Source organism: Crocuta crocuta, unplaced genomic scaffold, assembly GCF_008692635.1.
Source record: "Crocuta crocuta isolate KB4526 unplaced genomic scaffold, BGI_CrCroc_1.0 scaffold9, whole genome shotgun sequence".
NCBI lineage: Eukaryota > Metazoa > Chordata > Mammalia > Carnivora > Hyaenidae > Crocuta > Crocuta crocuta.
In genome coordinates this window covers 10640205-10660083 of record NW_027551567.1, presented here as the reverse complement: position 1 = coordinate 10660083, position 19879 = coordinate 10640205, and the positions used below count along the sequence as shown (strand labels likewise).

The following is a 19879-nucleotide window of genomic DNA, read 5'->3' as shown; positions in this document are numbered from 1 at the left end:
TTTCTTCACAGGCTCTTTGAAACAGTCCTATATCCTTATGTAATTGAATGGCAAACAATTGATGTAGTATCATGAGCAGTACTGACTGCATGTATCAATCAAATCTATTATGTATGCCACCAGTATAATGGTAACAAACTCCATCATTAAGGCCATTATGCTTTATAAAAAAATATAAAATTCTAGAGATCAAATTCTAAATCTATCTAGAGAACATGGTGAACTGCCTTTTTGTGTGAAAAATTAATGCTAATAATACTCCTTTAGAGGAAAGAAAAATATGACAAACATGTATTGCTTTTTCATAACAGTACCTGTCATAGGTTTGAATTATACTTCATATATCTCAAGAATAAAATCAAGAGATCACAAGAGGTCAGAGCCAGAAGCAGAGGAAAAAGGCAAAGCCCTCATTTCTTGACCACAAGAGTACAAATAATTTTCTTCAGTGGTTTTCTGGCATAATGAGGGGAGTGGGAAGAGGGGAGAAGTGTGTGTGTGAATAAAGTAATTATTGTGTAACACACAATTACACTTAACCTGTCTGAGGATTCTGTGTATCTTATATGTTTTACATTAAGATTACTGACAAGGTTCTAAATAACCAGTCCACATACTCACTATAGAAATTCTATAGCTTGGCTTCAAGAACTCCACGAATTACTTGAAATGGTCCAAATTTTGTGTGAATATGCCTATGTGCATTTTCCGGGGAAAGAACTAGAGGTTTCTTCAACTTTGCAAAGCAATACATATACTAAAAAGGTTAAGAAGGAATGTAGCACTCTTTATGTGGGTCTATGTTCAGTAAGGTAGTTATTAACCATGTGGCTACTGAGCACTTGGAACATAGCTATGCAACTGAGGAACTGAATTTTTAATTAATTTAAATGTGAATACTAAAGCACTGTACATTTTGAAATACTGATTACATGCTGAAATAATATTTTTGATAATGGAATAAATTATTAAAATTAGTACCTTCACCTGTTTTTGTTAGATGTAGTAGCTACTAGAAAACTTAAAATTATATACGTGATTTGTGGTGCTTTATATTTTATTTCCCCTGGACAGAATTGCCTCTTGATTCTAATAGTTAATCCAGGTGTCAATGTTTATGTAATAAGTCACAATTAATGACTTATTAGCTAACTGTATTTCTATACTGCACTGGTAACTCATATATTTGTGATATTCAAAACTTTTATCAAATTGGTTACTGGATCCCCTATTTTAATGCTAGAACCAGTTCACTATGTTCATTTGATTTTTGTAGGATTCAAAGTGACAGAATCAAGATCAATATAGTATACAAAAAGCTTTGAATTCAGTTCAGAAAGGAAGCAAATAATAAAAATGTAAAACACTGATATACAAAGTCATTTGCTTCTTTATTCACTTACTGTCCACTATACCATTCTAAGTATAGGTGACTGAAAAAGTAATTAAATCCAAAAGTTCAGATTCCACTGGATATAGACACATGTAAAAAAGAATACTCTAAGTGCCACAAAAAGCAATCAACAGGGTGTTCTGGAAACTGTCAAAGAACCCAAGAAGAGGCTTCCTGGAGTAGATAATATTTCAAAGTGGGAACTGAAAGGTAATAGGAAACCATTAAATTGGAAGGGGAAAAAAGGCATTCCAGAGAAGGAAGAAAAGGACAATGATATTTCGGAGATTTCAAGTGGTATAGGATAGCTCAGACATAAAAATGAAAAGGAAAAGTAAAGAAAGCTGGAATGTTAGGCAGCAGCCAAGTAATGAAGAGTCTTATGTAGGCAAAAACATTAAAATCTGACTCCACAGACGATTTGAAAGCAGGGAAGGATTTCAACTGTGTGTGTGTATGGGCATGCATGTACTTGTGCTAGAGATAAATATCAGAAAGATCATCTTCATGAAATGTGGAAGATATACTGGGTAAGGAACAGGTGAGAACCAAGACGGCAAGACCAGTTAGGAAACTAGAACAGTCCAGGTGAGAAATTATGTAGGCCTGAATTAAGAACATGGAAATCAAAGGAACCGATTTTAGAGAGATTAAGGGGGCAGAAATAACAGAAACTAAGGACTGTGAAGTAGATCTGGAAAAGGCTAGAAGACTCCCTGTACTTAAGCTTACACCGGAGGGGTGGAGGGGTGGTGTGTGTGTGTGTGTGTGTGTGTGTGTGTGTGTACCCCAATGCCATGACATATATAATAGGATGTTTCAGTAGAAAAGTTAAATTTTGAGAGGTTTCTGAGGAGAAACTGAAGAGGATACTGTTTAGGCATACTTTGGAAGTTGTAATACAAAATGCTTCTTCTTGAACTGTTCACTGACAACAAGCCATAATTGTTTTAACATATCATAGGGTGTACCATATCAGTCACTTTCTTCATCACTCAAACATAAAGTCTTTATAATGAAAAACTGCAGATAAAAGAACCTGGAAGCATAACTGTAAAGGGTTAAAAGTTGTATGACAGAACAAAGGTGGGGCTGTGGACAACCCCGATGAGTTAACATATAGTGAAGGGGAGTGTGCTGAATTTTGTGATGTAAGAACAACTTAATTTTTCTAGAAAAGTAAAGACTTTTACATTTGGTTAAGTAAATCCAATTTAATTTAAACTTCTTGAAAATACTCCTTAAGGTTTTGTAATAATGAAGTTAGGAACTAGTTAACTTACATCAGTAAAAGCCTTTGATTCTAGAATTTGTTTTTATTTCTATATACCAAGTTTTTCTTGGCTCTTAGAACTTAATGACATACAGTTTGCTTTGGACACAAAACTGCAAATCAAAAGATGTCTCAGTGAATGTGTCAACTAATACAGAATGTGACTTTTAAATGAGCAACCTAACAAAAAGTTGATATAAATGCTACCTTCAACAAAAAGCATCACTCTTAAGAAAGATCTACTTTATCTTAGAAGATACAAATTATACCTTACCTTGTTCAATGATGGGTGATGACTTTGAAAGAGTGGATGTTTTTGAGAGTACAGAAGATTTCACTTTACGTTTGACTGGCTTTTCCTTTTCTGTGTTTTCTTTTGCAGAATTATTCCTAGTTCCATGACTAATACTGGACTGACCAGGACTTGAAAGAGTATTCATGGTTTTGGAATGCTTTACAGAATTCTCTAGAACTGAAACACATACACACAAGATTAAAAGCCAAGTTATTTAACCTAAAAACAAGCAAGGAGGTTAGGATTACTTTTAACTTGAACTGCTTAAATTAGCCAAAAGGATAAAACCTAGGAGTTGCTTAATGTTTCCTTAGGAAATCTACTTTCAAACAGGAAAAAGGAACACACAAACTCTTTTAACGGTTTCAGGCCTTTGATGATGTCCAGTCACTTCAAGATTATGAAGGCAAGCCTTAGCAAACTGTTAGCAAGTCTGGGTACTAGGATTTTAATCCCCGCAGTGTGGATCAGAGTTGCCATTTTTAAGTATTATTCTATACTGACATTCCTAAACCTCATTTTTCTCCTATTAAAAGCAAAAACAACTAAGCCAAAAAGAGCAGAAACAATCCAGAAAGCAAAACCAACATTTTCTGCTGGAATTTACAAAAATCCAATATATTTCATTTGGCAAAAAAAAAAGCTAAATTTAAAAATCATATATACTCCAATTTAGAAACTGTAACTGATTCTTACTTGTTTTCCCTGGTACTGCAGATGTATTAGCTTTTGAAATTAAAGCCTTTGCTGCTGAAGAAGTAGATGGCTGCTCAGTGGGAACTGGATCTACAACCACTCGATTGCTTCTGGTTCGAACTACAGAATTGGATTCTGTTTTACCATTTATCTGAGTGGCATTATGCCTCGGTGGTATTGATCGTGTAGGTGTAGAGAATGGAGAGGTAGACATATCTGACTTTAGCTGGGGTTTTAAGGTCCTTTTTTTCCTTTCAGGGCTGTAAATAAAGTAATATCATTAGTCATTCCTATGGCTCTATTTGGATAAATAAAATAGTTTTATAATACTGCTGGATTCAATATTTGTAATATTATGAAATATGTTAAAATATGAGATTTGTAGTGGATTTCATATGGTTGTGAGCCTTTGAAAGTGAATATTTAGTGAAGGATTGCCATAAATGCTACAGTTATATGACAGAAAGCATGATGCCACCACTATCCTAAAAATGCTGTTTTACTGTATAGATTTAGCAGTTTGAATTTTAGCACTTACACTAGTATAGCTTTAGTTAAAAGATTAAAAATCCTCCACATCATAGGAACTTGCATGTCAAATATATCATTCTGCAATATAGGGAATAGTAAAGGAAGTATTAAAAAACACCGAGTTCTATCATTTAGAAGACAAAGTTATAGATCAGTTGATGTTTTTTAAAATAAATAATGTACCTTGATGCAGCACTACTGGAAACAGAGCTGCTTCTGTTTCTTTTCTTCCTCCTTTTGGTTATTGTATTTCTTTTATGAAAACGAAGAGCAGATTTATAATCTGATAAAACCGAACTAATGTGTTCTTCAAAGAAAGCAGACAGGCGCAAACTCATGCTGTAAATCTATGATAAGAAAACAAGTGTTTATACATGGAAAGGAAAATGCCTACTCAGTAAATATTAATATATAATTTAAGTATTTTTCTAGCAAAAAGTTTCAACAATTTAAACATTATTTTCCCCCCAATCTCTTTAGATGAAAAGTAAAACTAAATAAAGCCTTTTTATATTTAAACTGTATTTTTAAAATAAATTTTATTTTTTAATTCTTGACAGAGAGAGAGAGAGAGGGAGGGAGGGAGGGAGGGAAAGAATGTGAATGAGAATCTTAAGTAGGCTCCATGTTCAGCACAGAGCCCTTCATAGCACTCAATCCCATGACCCTGGAATCATGATCTGAGCTGAAATCAAGAGTCAGACACTCAACTGATTGAACCACCAGGTGCCCTGACAATTAAACTATTTTTATATTTAGATTAGGGATCTTTCAATGTTTCAGATTCCTTTTTAAAATTTTAATTTTGGGGGGGTTGAGGAGCAGAGAGAGAGACAGAATCTTAGTAAGCAGGCTCCACGCTCAGCACTGAGCCTAATGCAGGGCTCAATCCTACAAACCTGGGATCATGACCTGAGCCAAAATGGAGTTGAACGCTCAATCAAATGAACCACCCAAGGGCCCTAGATTTCAGATTCTTAAATAAGAGCCTTAGTATCAATTCATGGCTCATACAGACATCACATTGAAACTATTCCTGAAGTGTTGAACCTGTTTTCCACTGCTACCTAGAACTACCATCTATACTTGTTCTTTTTTTAAAAATTCTTTAACATTTATTTGAGAGACAGAGAGAGAGAACATGAGTGGGTGAGGAGCAGAGAGAGAGGAAGACACAGAATCTGAAGCAGACTCCAGGCTCTGAGCTGTCAGCATAAAGCCTGATATGGTACTCCAACTCATAAATCAGGAGATCATGAGCTGAAGTCAGACTTTTAACCAACTGAGCCACCCAGGCATCCCTATTCTTTTTCATTTCATTTCCATATATCACCCTTCTGTGATGTCTTGTCTGCCCAAAGAGAGATAAATGGTATTTATAATTTTACTCATTTTTATAAATCATTCACAAAAATGCCTTTCCATTAATGCAAAACTAACTGGAAAAGTCCACATTGTCCTAATATATACTAGGACAATAAGTATGTGATATGTGTTAAGGAAAAGTAACCATTCCTGGACATTAGTGTCATCGCTGTTATTTTACAGAAGGAAAGCAACAGAAAGATGTAAATTCTTTTTTCCACTAGGATACCATTAAGAACAGAAAGTAAATTTTGCTCTATATTTAATTAAAGGAACTTCAGTTACTTAACATATTTTTCTACTAATTTCATTTAAATTAAACATAAATGAAAACAATGTAACTATATACCCTTGATCTTTTGCTTGGTGTATAGGCTTTGGAATTGCTAAAAATAAGTCTGACATCTTTACATAATTCCATTGGTGACTCATAATTCCCAGCCTCTAAAGTTTCTCTAACAGTAGCAAAATCCATTGGAGTGTCAATGATGTCTCTATAGTCCTAAGAGAAGAAAAACAGGTGGTATTATTATTAACATCACTACCAACAAAGCGTTACTACTTACCACAGGGATTCACACACAATTCCTGTAATGAATACTAGTCCCAGAACTATTAATAATCCCATATTTTCCTCATCAAGGCTCTTTTTTCCCTAATAATTTTTAGTTTTTTCATGTCCTCTCCCTTTTATTGCAGTCAACACAGGATTCTTCTCATTCAAGAAGCTATTAAGTTCTGCTACCCTTTATTGAGGAAGAGGTAAAGGGTAGAGCTGTTCTGGAAAAGTAAGATTAAGAGTACTGGAAAAAACCTCAGATCCATAACTAACAAATTTGTTTCATGTAATAAACTCAAAATTTTATACTAGCTATGCACTCTAAAGGCTTTGACTCACTGAAATATAACTGTAACTTTAAAATAAGGAGGTAAAAGATAAAAAAAATAAAATAAGGAGATTAAACCATGGAAATATGCTAATATCCCATTTGTGTGAAAGTCTGAGTTCTAGTAATCTCAACTTTAGTACTACAATTGGGAACTCTGCATTAATCAGGAATGGTGAATGTAAATAGTTGTCACAAAGCCTATGCACTTCATTAGACAAAGGAGAAGTGGAATCACCTAAAGTATCCACCTAGTCAATTGTGTATAAAATAAGGCAATAGATTAGAAGCAATAAAAACAGACAAGTGAAAGCAGAAACAGAAGGGTATAAAATTATTTGAATATGGTATCTTTTAAAAGAGAAAGAGTAATACATCTTTTCCATAGCCTAGAAGTATGTAACTATATTTTTCAAAATACAGCTTGAGTTTGCAGCATCAATTTAAATCTATGATCAAATATGTTTGGTCATATGGCAAATAGCATTATCTTTTACAAATATGGGCAGTTTTATTTCTTCTGTAACAATCTATATGCCTTTTATTTCTTTTTCTTGCCTTATTGCATTGGCTAGAGTTTGCATTACTATGTTGAAAAGCAGTGGTGAGAACAGGCATCTTTGCCTCATTCCCAATCTTAGGGGGAAGGCATTTGGTTTTTCATGATTAAGTATAATTTAGCTGTAGGTCTGTAAACAGATGTTCTTTATCATGTTTTTAGAGTTCCACTTTATTCCTAGTTTTCTTAAGAGTTTTTTCTTTTTAATTATCACTAATGGTGGTGTTTTCTTACATTATGTATTTGTCTATCTGGCATCCATTCATCACAGGGGTAATTATGTTAATTATTTTCATGTCTTTTGTTATTCCTGATGCTCTGGCATTTTGGGATCCTTACATACCTGACTAGAGACTGCCCCTTCCAGGGCTAACCAATTCTTAGAGACAGCAAAAGACTGCACTTAAAACACATCTTTCACATGTAAACCAATTATCTCCTTAGTCTCCTTATCTAATTCACATATACCAAACAAGCCAGTATTTCCTCTGCCCTGAATTGTCATAAGGCCAGGTACCAGACAACTAGAGACCATCCCCATCCCTCAAAGCCCACTGGAATTGTTCAAATTAGCCAGTCCTAAAGTGTTTACCCTGCTCTGCCTTGCCTTTCTCATAAAAACCCCATTAAAGGCTCTGGCTTAAGCATTTCCTTGCTCCTGCCTTCTGCCATCTGAGCAAAACCTGATGTTTCCCTTGTTGCTCTAAGTGGCATTCAGTGACACCATCTCTGGGACTTGTGAGTGTAATAAATTTCCTTTTAAGCCCCACTCTCGCTTCCTCTTATGGGAATGCTGACTCTACCATTTAACCCCATATCCAATATGTACGTTCTTACAACAAATATGTATTGTATTTTGTCAAATACTTTTTCATATGCATTAACTGATATGACTATATGACTTCTTTACTACGATGAATTACATGGACTCTTTTTTGAATACTGAATGAGCCTTACATCCCTGGATTAAAGCCCACTTGGTCATGGTATAAAATCATTTGTACATATCACTGAATTCTATCTGCTGGTATTTTATTAAGAATTTTTGCATTTTCTTCTTTTGTATTTTTTTGGGTCCAGTTTTAATGTCAGGATAATACTGGTTTCACAGAATGAGTGGAGAAGTAGTCTCTTCTCTGTCTTGTGAAAGAAACTATGTAGAATTTGTGTTAATTCTTTAAACTTTGGTAGAATTGTTCAGTGAAGACCTCTGGACCTAAGACATTTATTTCTTTTTTGAAAGCTTTTAATTACAAATTAAATTTCCTTACTAGTTATAGGGCTATTCAAATGATCTACTTTCTATTGGGTGAGTTGTGGTAGTCTGTACTTTGAGAAATGGTTCATTTTATCTAAGATGTCAAATCTGTATGTGTAGAGTTGCCTACAGTGTTCCTTTATTATCTTTTTGGTATCTGCTCAGTCTGTAGTGATATCCTCTACTCATTCCTGATATTAGTAATTTGTGTCTTTTTTCTTAATAGAGATTTGTCACTTTCATAGATCTTTTCAAAGAACCAGATTTTTGGTTTCATGGATATTCTCTATTGCTTTTCTGTTTTTCAGTTGCATTGATATCTTTTTATTATTTCCTTTCTTCTGCTCACTGTGGGTTAATTTTATTTTTATTTTTCTTGGTTCTTGAGGAGAGAGCTTGGATGACTGATTTGAGACTTCTAACCTGATGTACTATTTAGTACTGTACTTTCCTGCATTTTCAAGCTTCATCCCACAATTTTAATATATTGTATTCATTTTCATTTACTAGTTCAGTGTGTTTTATTTCCCAAAAGATTTCTTTGATCTCACAGATTATTCAGAAGTAGATTTATCTGGTCACCAATCAAGGGATTAGAGATTTTTCCTGTTATTTTATTTCTGGTTTGATTACACTCTGGCTGGAAAACACTGTATGCTTTCAGTTACATTTGTCATTTTATTGTTTTGTTTGTTGTTTTTTACTTTTTTCCCCAATCTTCCTTGGTCACTTGAACAGATTCCATTTGATTTATGTACCGTGTTTATGATTGTAACTCTACATATACATTTTTTTAAGCAGCTGCTCTAGTATTTTTAATATCTAAAAAATTATCAAAATATACTGGTGTCATACACAAAATAGAACCCATGAAATGGGAGAAGGTATTTGCAAATGACATACCCAATAAAGGGACAGTACCCAAAATATAAAAAGGACTTATAAAACACTCAAAAAACAATCTGACTTTAAAAATGGGCCAAACACGTAAGCACTTTTCCAAAGAAGACATATAGATGGCCAATGGATACACAAAAAGATATTCATCAATGAGATATCACCTCACACCTGTCGAAATGGCTAAGATGAAAAATACAGGAAAGATAGGTTTTGATGAAGATGTAGAGAACCAGGAACACTCATGCACTGTTGGTAGGAATGCAAACTGGTGCAACTACTCTGGGAAACAGTATGGAGGTTCCTCAAAAAGTTAAAAATAGAACTACTCTACAATCTAGCAATCACACTACTGGGTATTTACCCAAAGAATACAAGAACACTAATTCTAAAAGTTTTTTAATGTTTTATTTATTTCTGAGAGAGAGAGAGAGAGAGAGACAGAGAAAGAGAGAGAGAGCGCACAAGCATGAGCAGGGGAGGGTCAGAGAGAGAGGGAGACATAGAATCTGAAGCAGGCTCCAGGCTCTAAGCTAGCTGTCAGCACAGAGCCCAATGCGGGGGCTCGAACCCATGAACCGTGACACCATGACCTGAGCTGAAGTCAGACACTTAACCGACTGAGCCAACCAGGCGCACCCAAGAACACTAATTCCAAAGGATACATGTACCCTTATGTTTATAGCAGTATTACTGATGAATGGATGAAGAAGATGTGGTCTAAGTATACAGTGGAATATCGTTTATCCATAAAGAAGAATGAAATCTTGCCATTTGAAATGACATGAATGGAGCTAGAGTATAATGTTAAGCAAAATGAGTCAGAAAAAGACAAATACCATTTAATTTCCCTCATATGTGGAATTTCAGAAATAAAACAAGCAACAGGAAAAAAGAGAGTCATAGTAAGAAACAGACTCTTATAGAGAGCTGACGGTTACCAAAAGGGATTAAGGAATGCACTTGTGATAAGCACATGGTGATGTACGGACGTGTTGATTCACTATATTGTACAGCTGAAACTGAATGTTAACTAACTGGAATTAAAACAGTTTTAAAAAGATAGTGAAATAGAAAAGAATAACATATCCAAAGTGAAAACAGCATTTTCAGATTTTCCTGTGTAATAAAACCATATAAATGATCTTTAAAAAAATAAAGACATTCCAAAGACTGAAACCCTGACTCTTAAGATAGTTTTTGGGGAGATGGGGCCGGGGGGCAGCATAGTTAAAGGAGTTATAAAACTGCTTTATGCAATGGTAACGTCATTTGAACAGTGTCCATCCAACCTCTCTCACTCCTTAAGGGTAACTAACCACTTCAACAGTAACTATAATTAGACGGATATTGAATATTATGACATACTGGCTTTACAAACTTTGCAGATTTTATGAAAATGTTAAATATATTTATATAAAACACTTCTTGGTTCGTATCTTTGGTTTCTATTACTCAGTACAGTATATGATAACCATTCAATACATCTCTGCTGAATAAATGAATGGGGTAGAGTATTCATTTAGCACGATAACTTCCATCAAAAATTTTTAATTTTTAAAATCTTGCTTTAATTTTTTGATTAAACTCAAAATGTGAACTAACATTTTCATAGAAACACTGAAATATGAAGACTATGACTGCTGTAAATATTTTGCTACAGTTAACTAACTTATAATTAATTCTGAAGTATAAACAGCAGATAAATCTAGTAGTCTCTTCTCGGTGATAATAATAAAAAACAGTAAATAGTCCTAAGTCTTCATACCTCCCTCCATCAAGGAGTACCATTAAGAGACAAGTGATCAAATTAAAATTTTTTCTTGCTTCTTCTAATTGTCTGCTAATACTTTTGGCTGGTGGAAGGAGAACCTCTAAATTATTTTGAATGCATATACATTCTTATATAGTTATTCCATAAGAACACTGCATGTAGCTCTGGTCACCAGATATAAGAAATAGCAGCTCCTGTCCTCACTTTTGTCAACAAACAGCTGTGTATCTTGGAGAGCTGCTTAATGTGAGCCTCAGTTCAACAATGAGTCAGCTATACCTGTATTCAGAGTTGGATACATAAAGCAACTTATATATATATAAGTTTGTGTATATATATATACACACATACACATGTTTTACTCTCCTTTGTATATACATGTTTATATATATGTTATATACATATATGTTTTACTCTCCTTCTCTGCAGGTATTTGTATTCTGGACTCGTCCCCATTAAGGGAGAGAAAGATATAAGCTTTAATGTTTAGATTCTAGATGCACAAGTATACTACTATGCATAGTCATGAGAATAGGTGTCTTCTATATATTTTCTGTATGGCTGTTTTAACATTTTTCTTTTGTCCTTAGTTTTGATTTTTCACTATTATTCCAGGTAAAGATATTTTTTTTTCCATCTCCATCCAGCTCAGGAGTCATGCTTGTCAAATGTTTATCAAACCTAAAAAACGTCAGCCATTAACTCCTCAAAGATTGCCCCTCTCCCATTCTGAAACTCCTGTAAGTCATGTTTTCAATTTTTTCATCACATCTACTGCATCTCCTAATTTTCTTTCATAGAGTTTTAATTTCAATGATTTAACATTTCATTTTCAGAAATTCTATTTAGTTTAAAAAATTTTTTAATTTATTTATTTTGAGAGAGAGAATGAGAACACCAAGTGGGAGAGGGACAGAGAGAGAGAATGAACCCCAAGCACACTGCGTGCTGTCAATTCAGAGACTGGCACAGAGCTTGAATTTCAACAACTGTGAAATCATGACCTGAGCTGAAATCAATAGTCAGACGCTCAACCAACTGAGCCACCCAGGTGCTCTTAGTTTAAATTTTTAAAAATATCTGTCTCACTGCTTTCCCCCCCACAAATAACATTTTTTTTCCTTATGCTTCTTTTCCCTCCATCTATTAAACCAAAATGACAAAACCAAGTTTAATTGGCAGCATTTTTTCCTTTCTTGGTGGTGCATAAAGTAAGTCATTGGTGTTTTATATCTGATGAAGCATATACAGTATTTCAGAAGTAATCTATTATGTCAAGTTTTGGGGAAAAGGGTACTATTTCCATATGTCATTTCTATCATATTTATGATGAATTGTTCCCTCATAGTTAGTGATTTCTTTTCATCATTGATTCATCTTTGGTTAGGGATTGGTTTTTTTCTCCCTCTGATGAATTTCTACATAAATGGGTACTATAAATTTGGGCTCTAAATCCATGCATAGGGCCAGCTTAAAGACATTTCTCTCCTGACATCAGAACACCACAGATAATTTTTCCTTGTGGAGGGAATTGTACTATTATTTTCACTGAGGGTAAAGTCTTTCAACAGTCCTACTGGGGTCTCAGTTCTAATTTCCTTCCTCAACTTGGATCACATGGCTTTTTCTGTCACGTTATTATTGTGCCTCTAGAATCTAAATATTAAAGCTTACACCTATCTCGTCTTTTCTGGGGAAAAGTCTAGAATACAAATACCTGCAAGCACTAGGTAAACTATGATGTTCTCTAAAATACATGGTTAGGCTTGCAAAAAACAAAGGGAAATCCAGTTTCCAAAAACAAAGAGAATTGAAAGCCAGAGTACTGTAGCATTTGAGTTTTTTTGGGATGTAGGGTTCAAATTAGCCCAGTTTATCACATTGCTGGAATTAAAAATCTTGTACAATCAAAATTCCAGGTTTCCTGATTTTTAAATTACAATAAAAGGCATTTTATGGTATTTATCCACTGATGTAATTTCTCTATTTTCACTCATCACTTCAAATTAGAACACACACATAAAAAACAGATAATGAAGTCAGATGATACTACATCTGGGTCATGATCTCTTATAAAATATTTCATTTATATTTTCATTTGAAATCATGGATGTTACCTGAACTGTACAACCTCTAATAACAGAATAAAAGAATAAAAAAAAAAAATCACTTTAAACTATATTTAAGTTGCTAACTGCATGCAAAAATAAATACTCAGATTAGGTTTGTATATAGTGCTACAAGCGAAAAATTATTTTAATGTGTTCTTGCTTCATCCATAACCCTGTAGGGAAGGTTGGGTATTATAAATCGTGCTTCCTAAATAACTGCCATAATATATTCTTGGAATTAGTGTGAAAAGAAAATAGTAAAAAATAATATTCAGATGAAAAAACTAAATGACTTGCTCAAAGTTGCACAACTGGTTAGTGGGAGGGCCAGAACCGTAATCTAATACTTTAGAGTCTTAGATTGGGGTTCTTTCTGTTTTAAGTACCACACTACTCAACTTAAATGCTCCATTTAACCAAACAGATGAGAACATGTATTTAATAATGAAGAAAGAAACCATAACCGTAAGAAATAACTTAAATAATTAACTGTCATGTGTGAGATATATGGCAAGCTGAGAGGTAAGGAAAATATTTTCAAAAATACTTACGGGATATTCAAGGAGATCTACTGGCTGGCGGAAAGGCTCAGAATCTTCACACTGAAATATGAGATTTAATAATTCTTGACATTGTTTCTTCCATGCTTGAATATCATAAGATTGAGCTCTGTTGCGTAATCTTCTTCTAGGTTGATGGTCCTAAAATGAAAATTTTCAAGTGTATTAATAAAATTTATAAAAGCTTCAAATAAAAAATTAATAGAATAACATTTATATAGTAAAATTGTATTCTTAATGCAAACTCAAATAATTAGGTAATATACAGTAATTCAATTAGAAAATATTATTCACCTAGTTCTGAAAACCATGTATTTTGTAATGGAAACTGATTTAGAACACTGAGTCTATCTTCAGAAATACTAAGAGTTAAAAAATTGCTTTTAATACATTTTAATTCATATAAAGTACTTCTGCTGAAACAAAAAATCTTACCTTTCTTTTTCGGGTAGAAGTTCCTGGCACATCGGCATCTTTCTCTTCTTCCTTTGAAATAAGAGTTTATCAGATTCATTAAATATTCAAGACTTCATTGTATGTTTTAGGGTTAATATAATTTACCATAGTTGTTCATATACCAATTATCACTTTTACACTTTGGAAAACCCGTAACGTATATGCTGGAATACTTTATGGACTCATTAGAAAGTCCTCCACAATATTTTTAATAACTGTAACAAGAAAATGCTGGACCAGTTTTTGGAAACTACAGCATTAGCCAAAAATAATTTTTATTACAGCATTTATCTGAAAACTACTATGTGTAAATTTCTTTATATACATACATAGAAAAAGACCAATATGGTGATCATAATGAAACGTTAAATACCTCAGAATCGGACAAAACTTTCTTCTTCATTGAATTGTACAGTGGAATTAAGTTGTAACAAGTCTGATCCCTAAACAGCAAGGAAATGTTAGTATGTAAGATAAGAGTCATGAGTTGTTTTTTTTTTTAACCCTCAATGTCTGTTACCAAAGTCAGATTTTAAGATAAACCTGAAATGGAAGGCTTTTTTCATTGGTTGACTCCAAAACCCTATACTCACACACCTGCCTGTGCCCCTCCACCCTGTGGAGCTTCCATTCTGGCCTATTTCAATACACCAAACCCAATTTTCTTACCTCCCGCTCTTTGCTCAGTTGCTGCTGTGTTTGGGACGTCCTCCTTCATTCCTCAATACACAACGGAAAGCTAAGATGACTCCTGTCTTCTAATTTCTTCTTCCTTTCATTCTTAAGTATTTATAGTTATTCCCTAAAATTTTGTCCTTTAGTCATCTTTTCGTGATACTACAGCTTTTGCCCTGATTAACTTATACATCTGCAGTTTACTTGTGTAAATGAATTCCAAATTCCTATAATTTGGTCTGACTCTTCTCTTGAGATTCTTATCAGAACTTAGAATTCCACATGTCTAATCCTAATTTTCACTGCCCACTCTTCCTCCTCCTATTTTTAACAGCATTACCACTCTCATAGTAATGCATGATCTTTCACTATTCCTTCCTTTTTCTCCTTATAAATCTAGTCACTGGCCAAGTTCTGCGATTCTACCTTCAAAATCTCTTGGCCTCTGCTTCTTTCTCATCTCCATAAATTAAATCCTCATCACCTCTTAGTTGGTCAGTATAGCAATCAATCTGCTATTTATGCTTTCTGTCTCTTCCCTATCAATTAATATTAGAAATGCATTCAAGGCCTCTATGATCTGGCTCCAACTCATGCTTATAGCATTGTATCCTTATCACTTCTGCTCATGTACTTTCTAATTCACCTGGTTTAAATGGCTTAATTCCCTTAATAACTCTTTACACTTTCCTACCCCTTATGCCACTCCTTGTCCCTAGAATGTCTTTCCTTTCATCTCACTTCTGAGTCTATCAAGATCTACTATGTCCATAACATCCTAGCCTACCTTTCCCCATACATAAAACCCCACTGTCATAAGCTAGAAGTAATCTCCATCTAAACTTTCATATTCTTAGTTTTTTCCTTATAGTTACTTAAAATTTATCTATAAAATTGTATTAAGAGAATAAATATACATTTCTATCTCACATATCTTTTACATCACATCATTATATACCCTACTGCCTGAAATTTGGCCCAATAATGTATAAACAAATTATATACCTCTAAAAAATACAGAGATTTATTTTTCGATACATGTAAATCCTTTAAATACTAATACATTCTTACAAGGCATTTCAAAGTAACAATTTGAAAGAAATATTTTATAGACTATTCTAAATATAAAAATAATTGTTTCATCTAAATTGTTTCACCTAACTGTGAATTTACTGTATCATGCTATTGATTCCTTTTTGGAAAACAGAAATGTACATACATACATAATTATAGACTATAAATATTATTGGAAAAATATTACAAGCCATTATAACTAAGTTATATAAACAATCTTCCAGGAATAACTAATTCTTAATTAGTCTTAGTTTTCCCCAATAACATTAGGGGGAAATAAAAAGGGCATAGTAAAAATAACTCCCAAACCACTTGAAAGGCAACAGATTTCTTTATAGAGTTAAGGTAGAGGGTAGGGCATAACATTTATTTTACTAATTTTCTTTGGTGTTTTCTTATATTGAAATTAGCTATATTCTTTCCCAAAAACAAAACAAAACAAACCCTAACTAATAACCACAAAAAGGGACCCTATATTTACACTGAGTAATGAGAATGAAGTTGGAGATGTTTTTTAAAAAAGTCTCAATAATCCCTTCATGGAAAAATGAAAGCTGTCAGCAACTGAGTATTTAAATTTAAGTTATAAAATACATTCTTTTTTCTTAACCAGAAAAAGTTATCCAATATAAATAACTTCAGTCTGAACTCAAGAGTGGTATGTTATACAAAACCTGAGTCATTCCTCTGACTTCAGTTTAGAAGGCTCAATTCATTCTATGGCTATATAAAATTCATTAAGATAAAAAAATAAAAGAGCTGCTCCCTTTTAAAGAGCTGTAGTTATCATTCTTGGTATGAGATAAATGAATGAGGAAGTAAACCTGACTTTTAAGAAGAATCTTGAGGCTAAATTTAGTAACTTGCTAGACTACTTAAATATTTGTTTACAAACTTGTCTGGGGCATACAATGTTAAGATAAAAAATTCTTAGATGGCAGACACTCCATTAGTATGCAAATTAAACATGCAAACCTCTACAACTATGTCCTTAACTGTTAATTCCAGATAATGATATCTCCCACCTATATTATTATTATTTGGCTTAGAACTATTTTAGGTAAAATATTACATATTCTATATATGCTTAAGACTTACTATTATCTAACAGATGGATTTAGATCCATATTTTTAAATGTTAACTACAGAATACAACTATAACAACTTTTATGACTTCAAAATTAAAAAAAAATTTTTTTTTAATTTCATTTCTGAGAGAGAGACAGCGTGAACAGAGAAGGGTCAAAGAGCGGGAGACACAGAGTCTGAAGCAGGCTCCAGGCTCTGAGCTAGCTGTCAGCACAGAGCCCAACATGGGGCTCAAATCCACAAACCATGAGATCGTGACCTGAGCCGAAGTCGGACGCTTCACCGACCAAGCCATCCAGGTGCCCCTATGATTTCATAATTAACATTAGCCAATAAACTAAATGTTTAGACAGACATTGTATGCTTCCTATTTTGAGTGAAACTAGTTTATAGCACAACATGTAACATCATACAAATTAAAAATAAATGCAATTTATATTTTGACATTTTTAAATCTTAAAATTTTGACATTAATTAATCATAATTAAGTGTAGGAAAACTACTCACTTTATAAAATGTAGAAGAAGATCAGTCACAAACTTAGCAGATTTCACAATAGGGCTTCCAGGCTCATTAAATGTTCGTGTATTATGCTCTATATATCGCACTTCCCACATTAGGGAAGAAACCCGCCTTAAACAAACAAAATACAGAAATCTTAACCTCATTTTATTTAGAAATATTTCCACACGATTTAAAACCAAGACATTCCAACATTTCAACTGCAGTCTCAATTCAATTACAAAACTCACCACTGAAGTTATTTTGAAAAACTATATAATCTCATTTGGGTAGGGGAAAAACAAAAGTAGCAGCATTGGCTGTGTATTTGCATAGAAAATGTCACCCTAGATTAGACATGCAACAGTGCCTTCTTTTCTTTCTGAAAGTAAAGAAAAACCTAAAGATGACTTCTGGAATATCAACCAATATTCCACTTAAAATAACAAAGAAGAAAATGCTCAGAAAATATTGCTGATATTGATGTGTGAACAGAAACACAATTATATGTAATTTTACAAAAATTATATACAACTGTGGATACAGAAAGCTCTGTGCATTTCGTACAGCATCGCAAGACTGATTTTAGTAACAGAAATCACAGGCATATTCAGGATACTCTTATTGAAAACTCTGTGTAAAGTATTAAATTGATGTCCAGCAGGGCAAACTAACAGTAGTAGTTTAACAAGAGACTGAACCAGAAGTATCAGAGAGGAAAATTGTGAACTGCAAGAAATCTTAAGCCGACAAGTAAAGGAAAAACAAAAAACCTGAAGCAGAAAGAGCACATGAAGGCATCATTTTATTAAATAACATTAACTCCGGTCTATAACTCTGGTTCAAAAACAGGCAGTTTTTTCTAATCTATGTAAGGACTGTGTTCCAAGATTTTTTTCTTAAAGTGACTAAGCTAAGCTAATGCCAAAAAAGCCTATATAAGCTATAATGTACCCTGAAAAACACTACATGTTAGCAATTACCATATTGAGCAGTATTTCTATGAGAAAGTACATTCACAACAATAGTGGGAGATGTCAGGAGGTTTTCTTTTTAGCTATAGTCCAACAATTAGTGTACAGGAACAACTCTTTTTGTTTTCCTCCTCTATCTTGTTCCATCTCTGAAACACTAAGTGCAATTCCTAAGGCTTAGCAATTTTAGGTGTCTAGGGACAAGGAAAGGTTATGGTTAAAAATTTCTTCTCCCTTTTCTCTTAAACTTCTAACATGTGATGTTAAAAAAGATTTAAGGAAGTGTACTTTGAAGGTAAGATCACTGGGAGGCACCCATCACTGGTACTTCCTCATCTCTATGCTTTTGACAAATACCAATAGAGAAACAGCAAAAGCACCTAACAAGATCAGAAGAATCTTTAGAACCTAAAATCTTAACATCTTAGTTGGCAATGTTTAAAGACATTTTTCCTTTTTACAATGAGGGGTTACTATTAGCACCCAAAAGGCAGATGTATGGACAGCCCCTCACAATAAAAATTTTTCTAGCTCCCAAATGTCAATAATGCTTTTGTTGAAAACTTTGCTTTAGTGAGTTAAGGAATAATAAATGGTGTTTTCAGTGCAGGTACAGAAAGTACCAAATCAGAACTAAAATTTAAGGAATAAAAAGAACCAAAGGCACATTTTATATTACAAAATACAAAATTTGAATAAATATTCCCCTAAGTTAAAATGAAAAGTAATGTAAAGAACTGCAGTAATATAAAAATGCTCACAAAAGTAAATGTTTTTTTTTTTAAAGCAATGTTCATGCCTAGAGCGGAGCCCAACATGGGGACTTAAGCTGAGATCAAGAGTCAAATGCTTAACTAACTGAGCCACCCAGGGACTCCAAAAAGAAATTTTTTAATGAAGTGATTTAAATTAAAATGTCTTTTGAGCAGAAGTCATGAAAACCGGAAATATGATTTCATTATGTGAAAACTAAAGACTTAAATTCACTTTTCTTAAAAGGTATTCTAGGCAATAAACCTACAATGCCTGTCTCAGATTATAACTCAATGTTCACTGAAACTGCTAACTAGAAGATGCAAATTAACTGAAATTAGACATCTTTTTAAAACGGTATTTCAACCTAAACTACAAGTATGAAAAATATCCTGAATTTTCCTAACTTTGTTTTTCTCAGGTATTTATAAGCAAAATAAGAAAAAAAACCTCCACAACTTTTTAATATTGTTCTATGAAAAATCCATGAACAAACATTTCAATGTGATGCCTGGGGGAAATGAAATACTCTGGCTTGCATTATAAAATACAGTATGAAGACAGTGAGGACCAACTCATTAGCAACTAGAAAAAACTATCTATGAATCATATTCCAAGTCTACAGACCAGGAGCAGTGGCATCCCAGGAACTTAGAAATGCAGAACCTCATGTCCTACTATAACTACTGAACCAGATTCTGCATTTTAACAAAATCCCTAGGTGATATATATGCACATTACAGTTTGAGAAATACCCA

The 19879-nt window shown here is 33.5% G+C and overlaps 1 protein-coding gene across 1 annotated transcript in view; it reads right to left on the bottom strand.

The window, feature by feature from the left end:
• The window catches only part of PHIP (PHIP subunit of CUL4-Ring ligase complex), a 116746-nt gene that overhangs the window by 1927 nt on the left and 94940 nt on the right, over window positions 1–19879 (bottom strand). The window contains exons 29-36 of the mRNA XM_077750355.1: window positions 17401–17526; window positions 14429–14498; window positions 14035–14085; window positions 13591–13740; window positions 5903–6055; window positions 4372–4535; window positions 3658–3917; window positions 2941–3138 (exon numbers count right to left, since the gene is read on the bottom strand). Of these exons, the coding sequence (XP_077606481.1) occupies window positions 2941–3138; window positions 3658–3917; window positions 4372–4535; window positions 5903–6055; window positions 13591–13740; window positions 14035–14085; window positions 14429–14498; window positions 17401–17526 (1172 nt within the window). The remainder of the gene's footprint in view (window positions 1–2940; window positions 3139–3657; window positions 3918–4371; window positions 4536–5902; window positions 6056–13590; window positions 13741–14034; window positions 14086–14428; window positions 14499–17400; window positions 17527–19879) is intronic.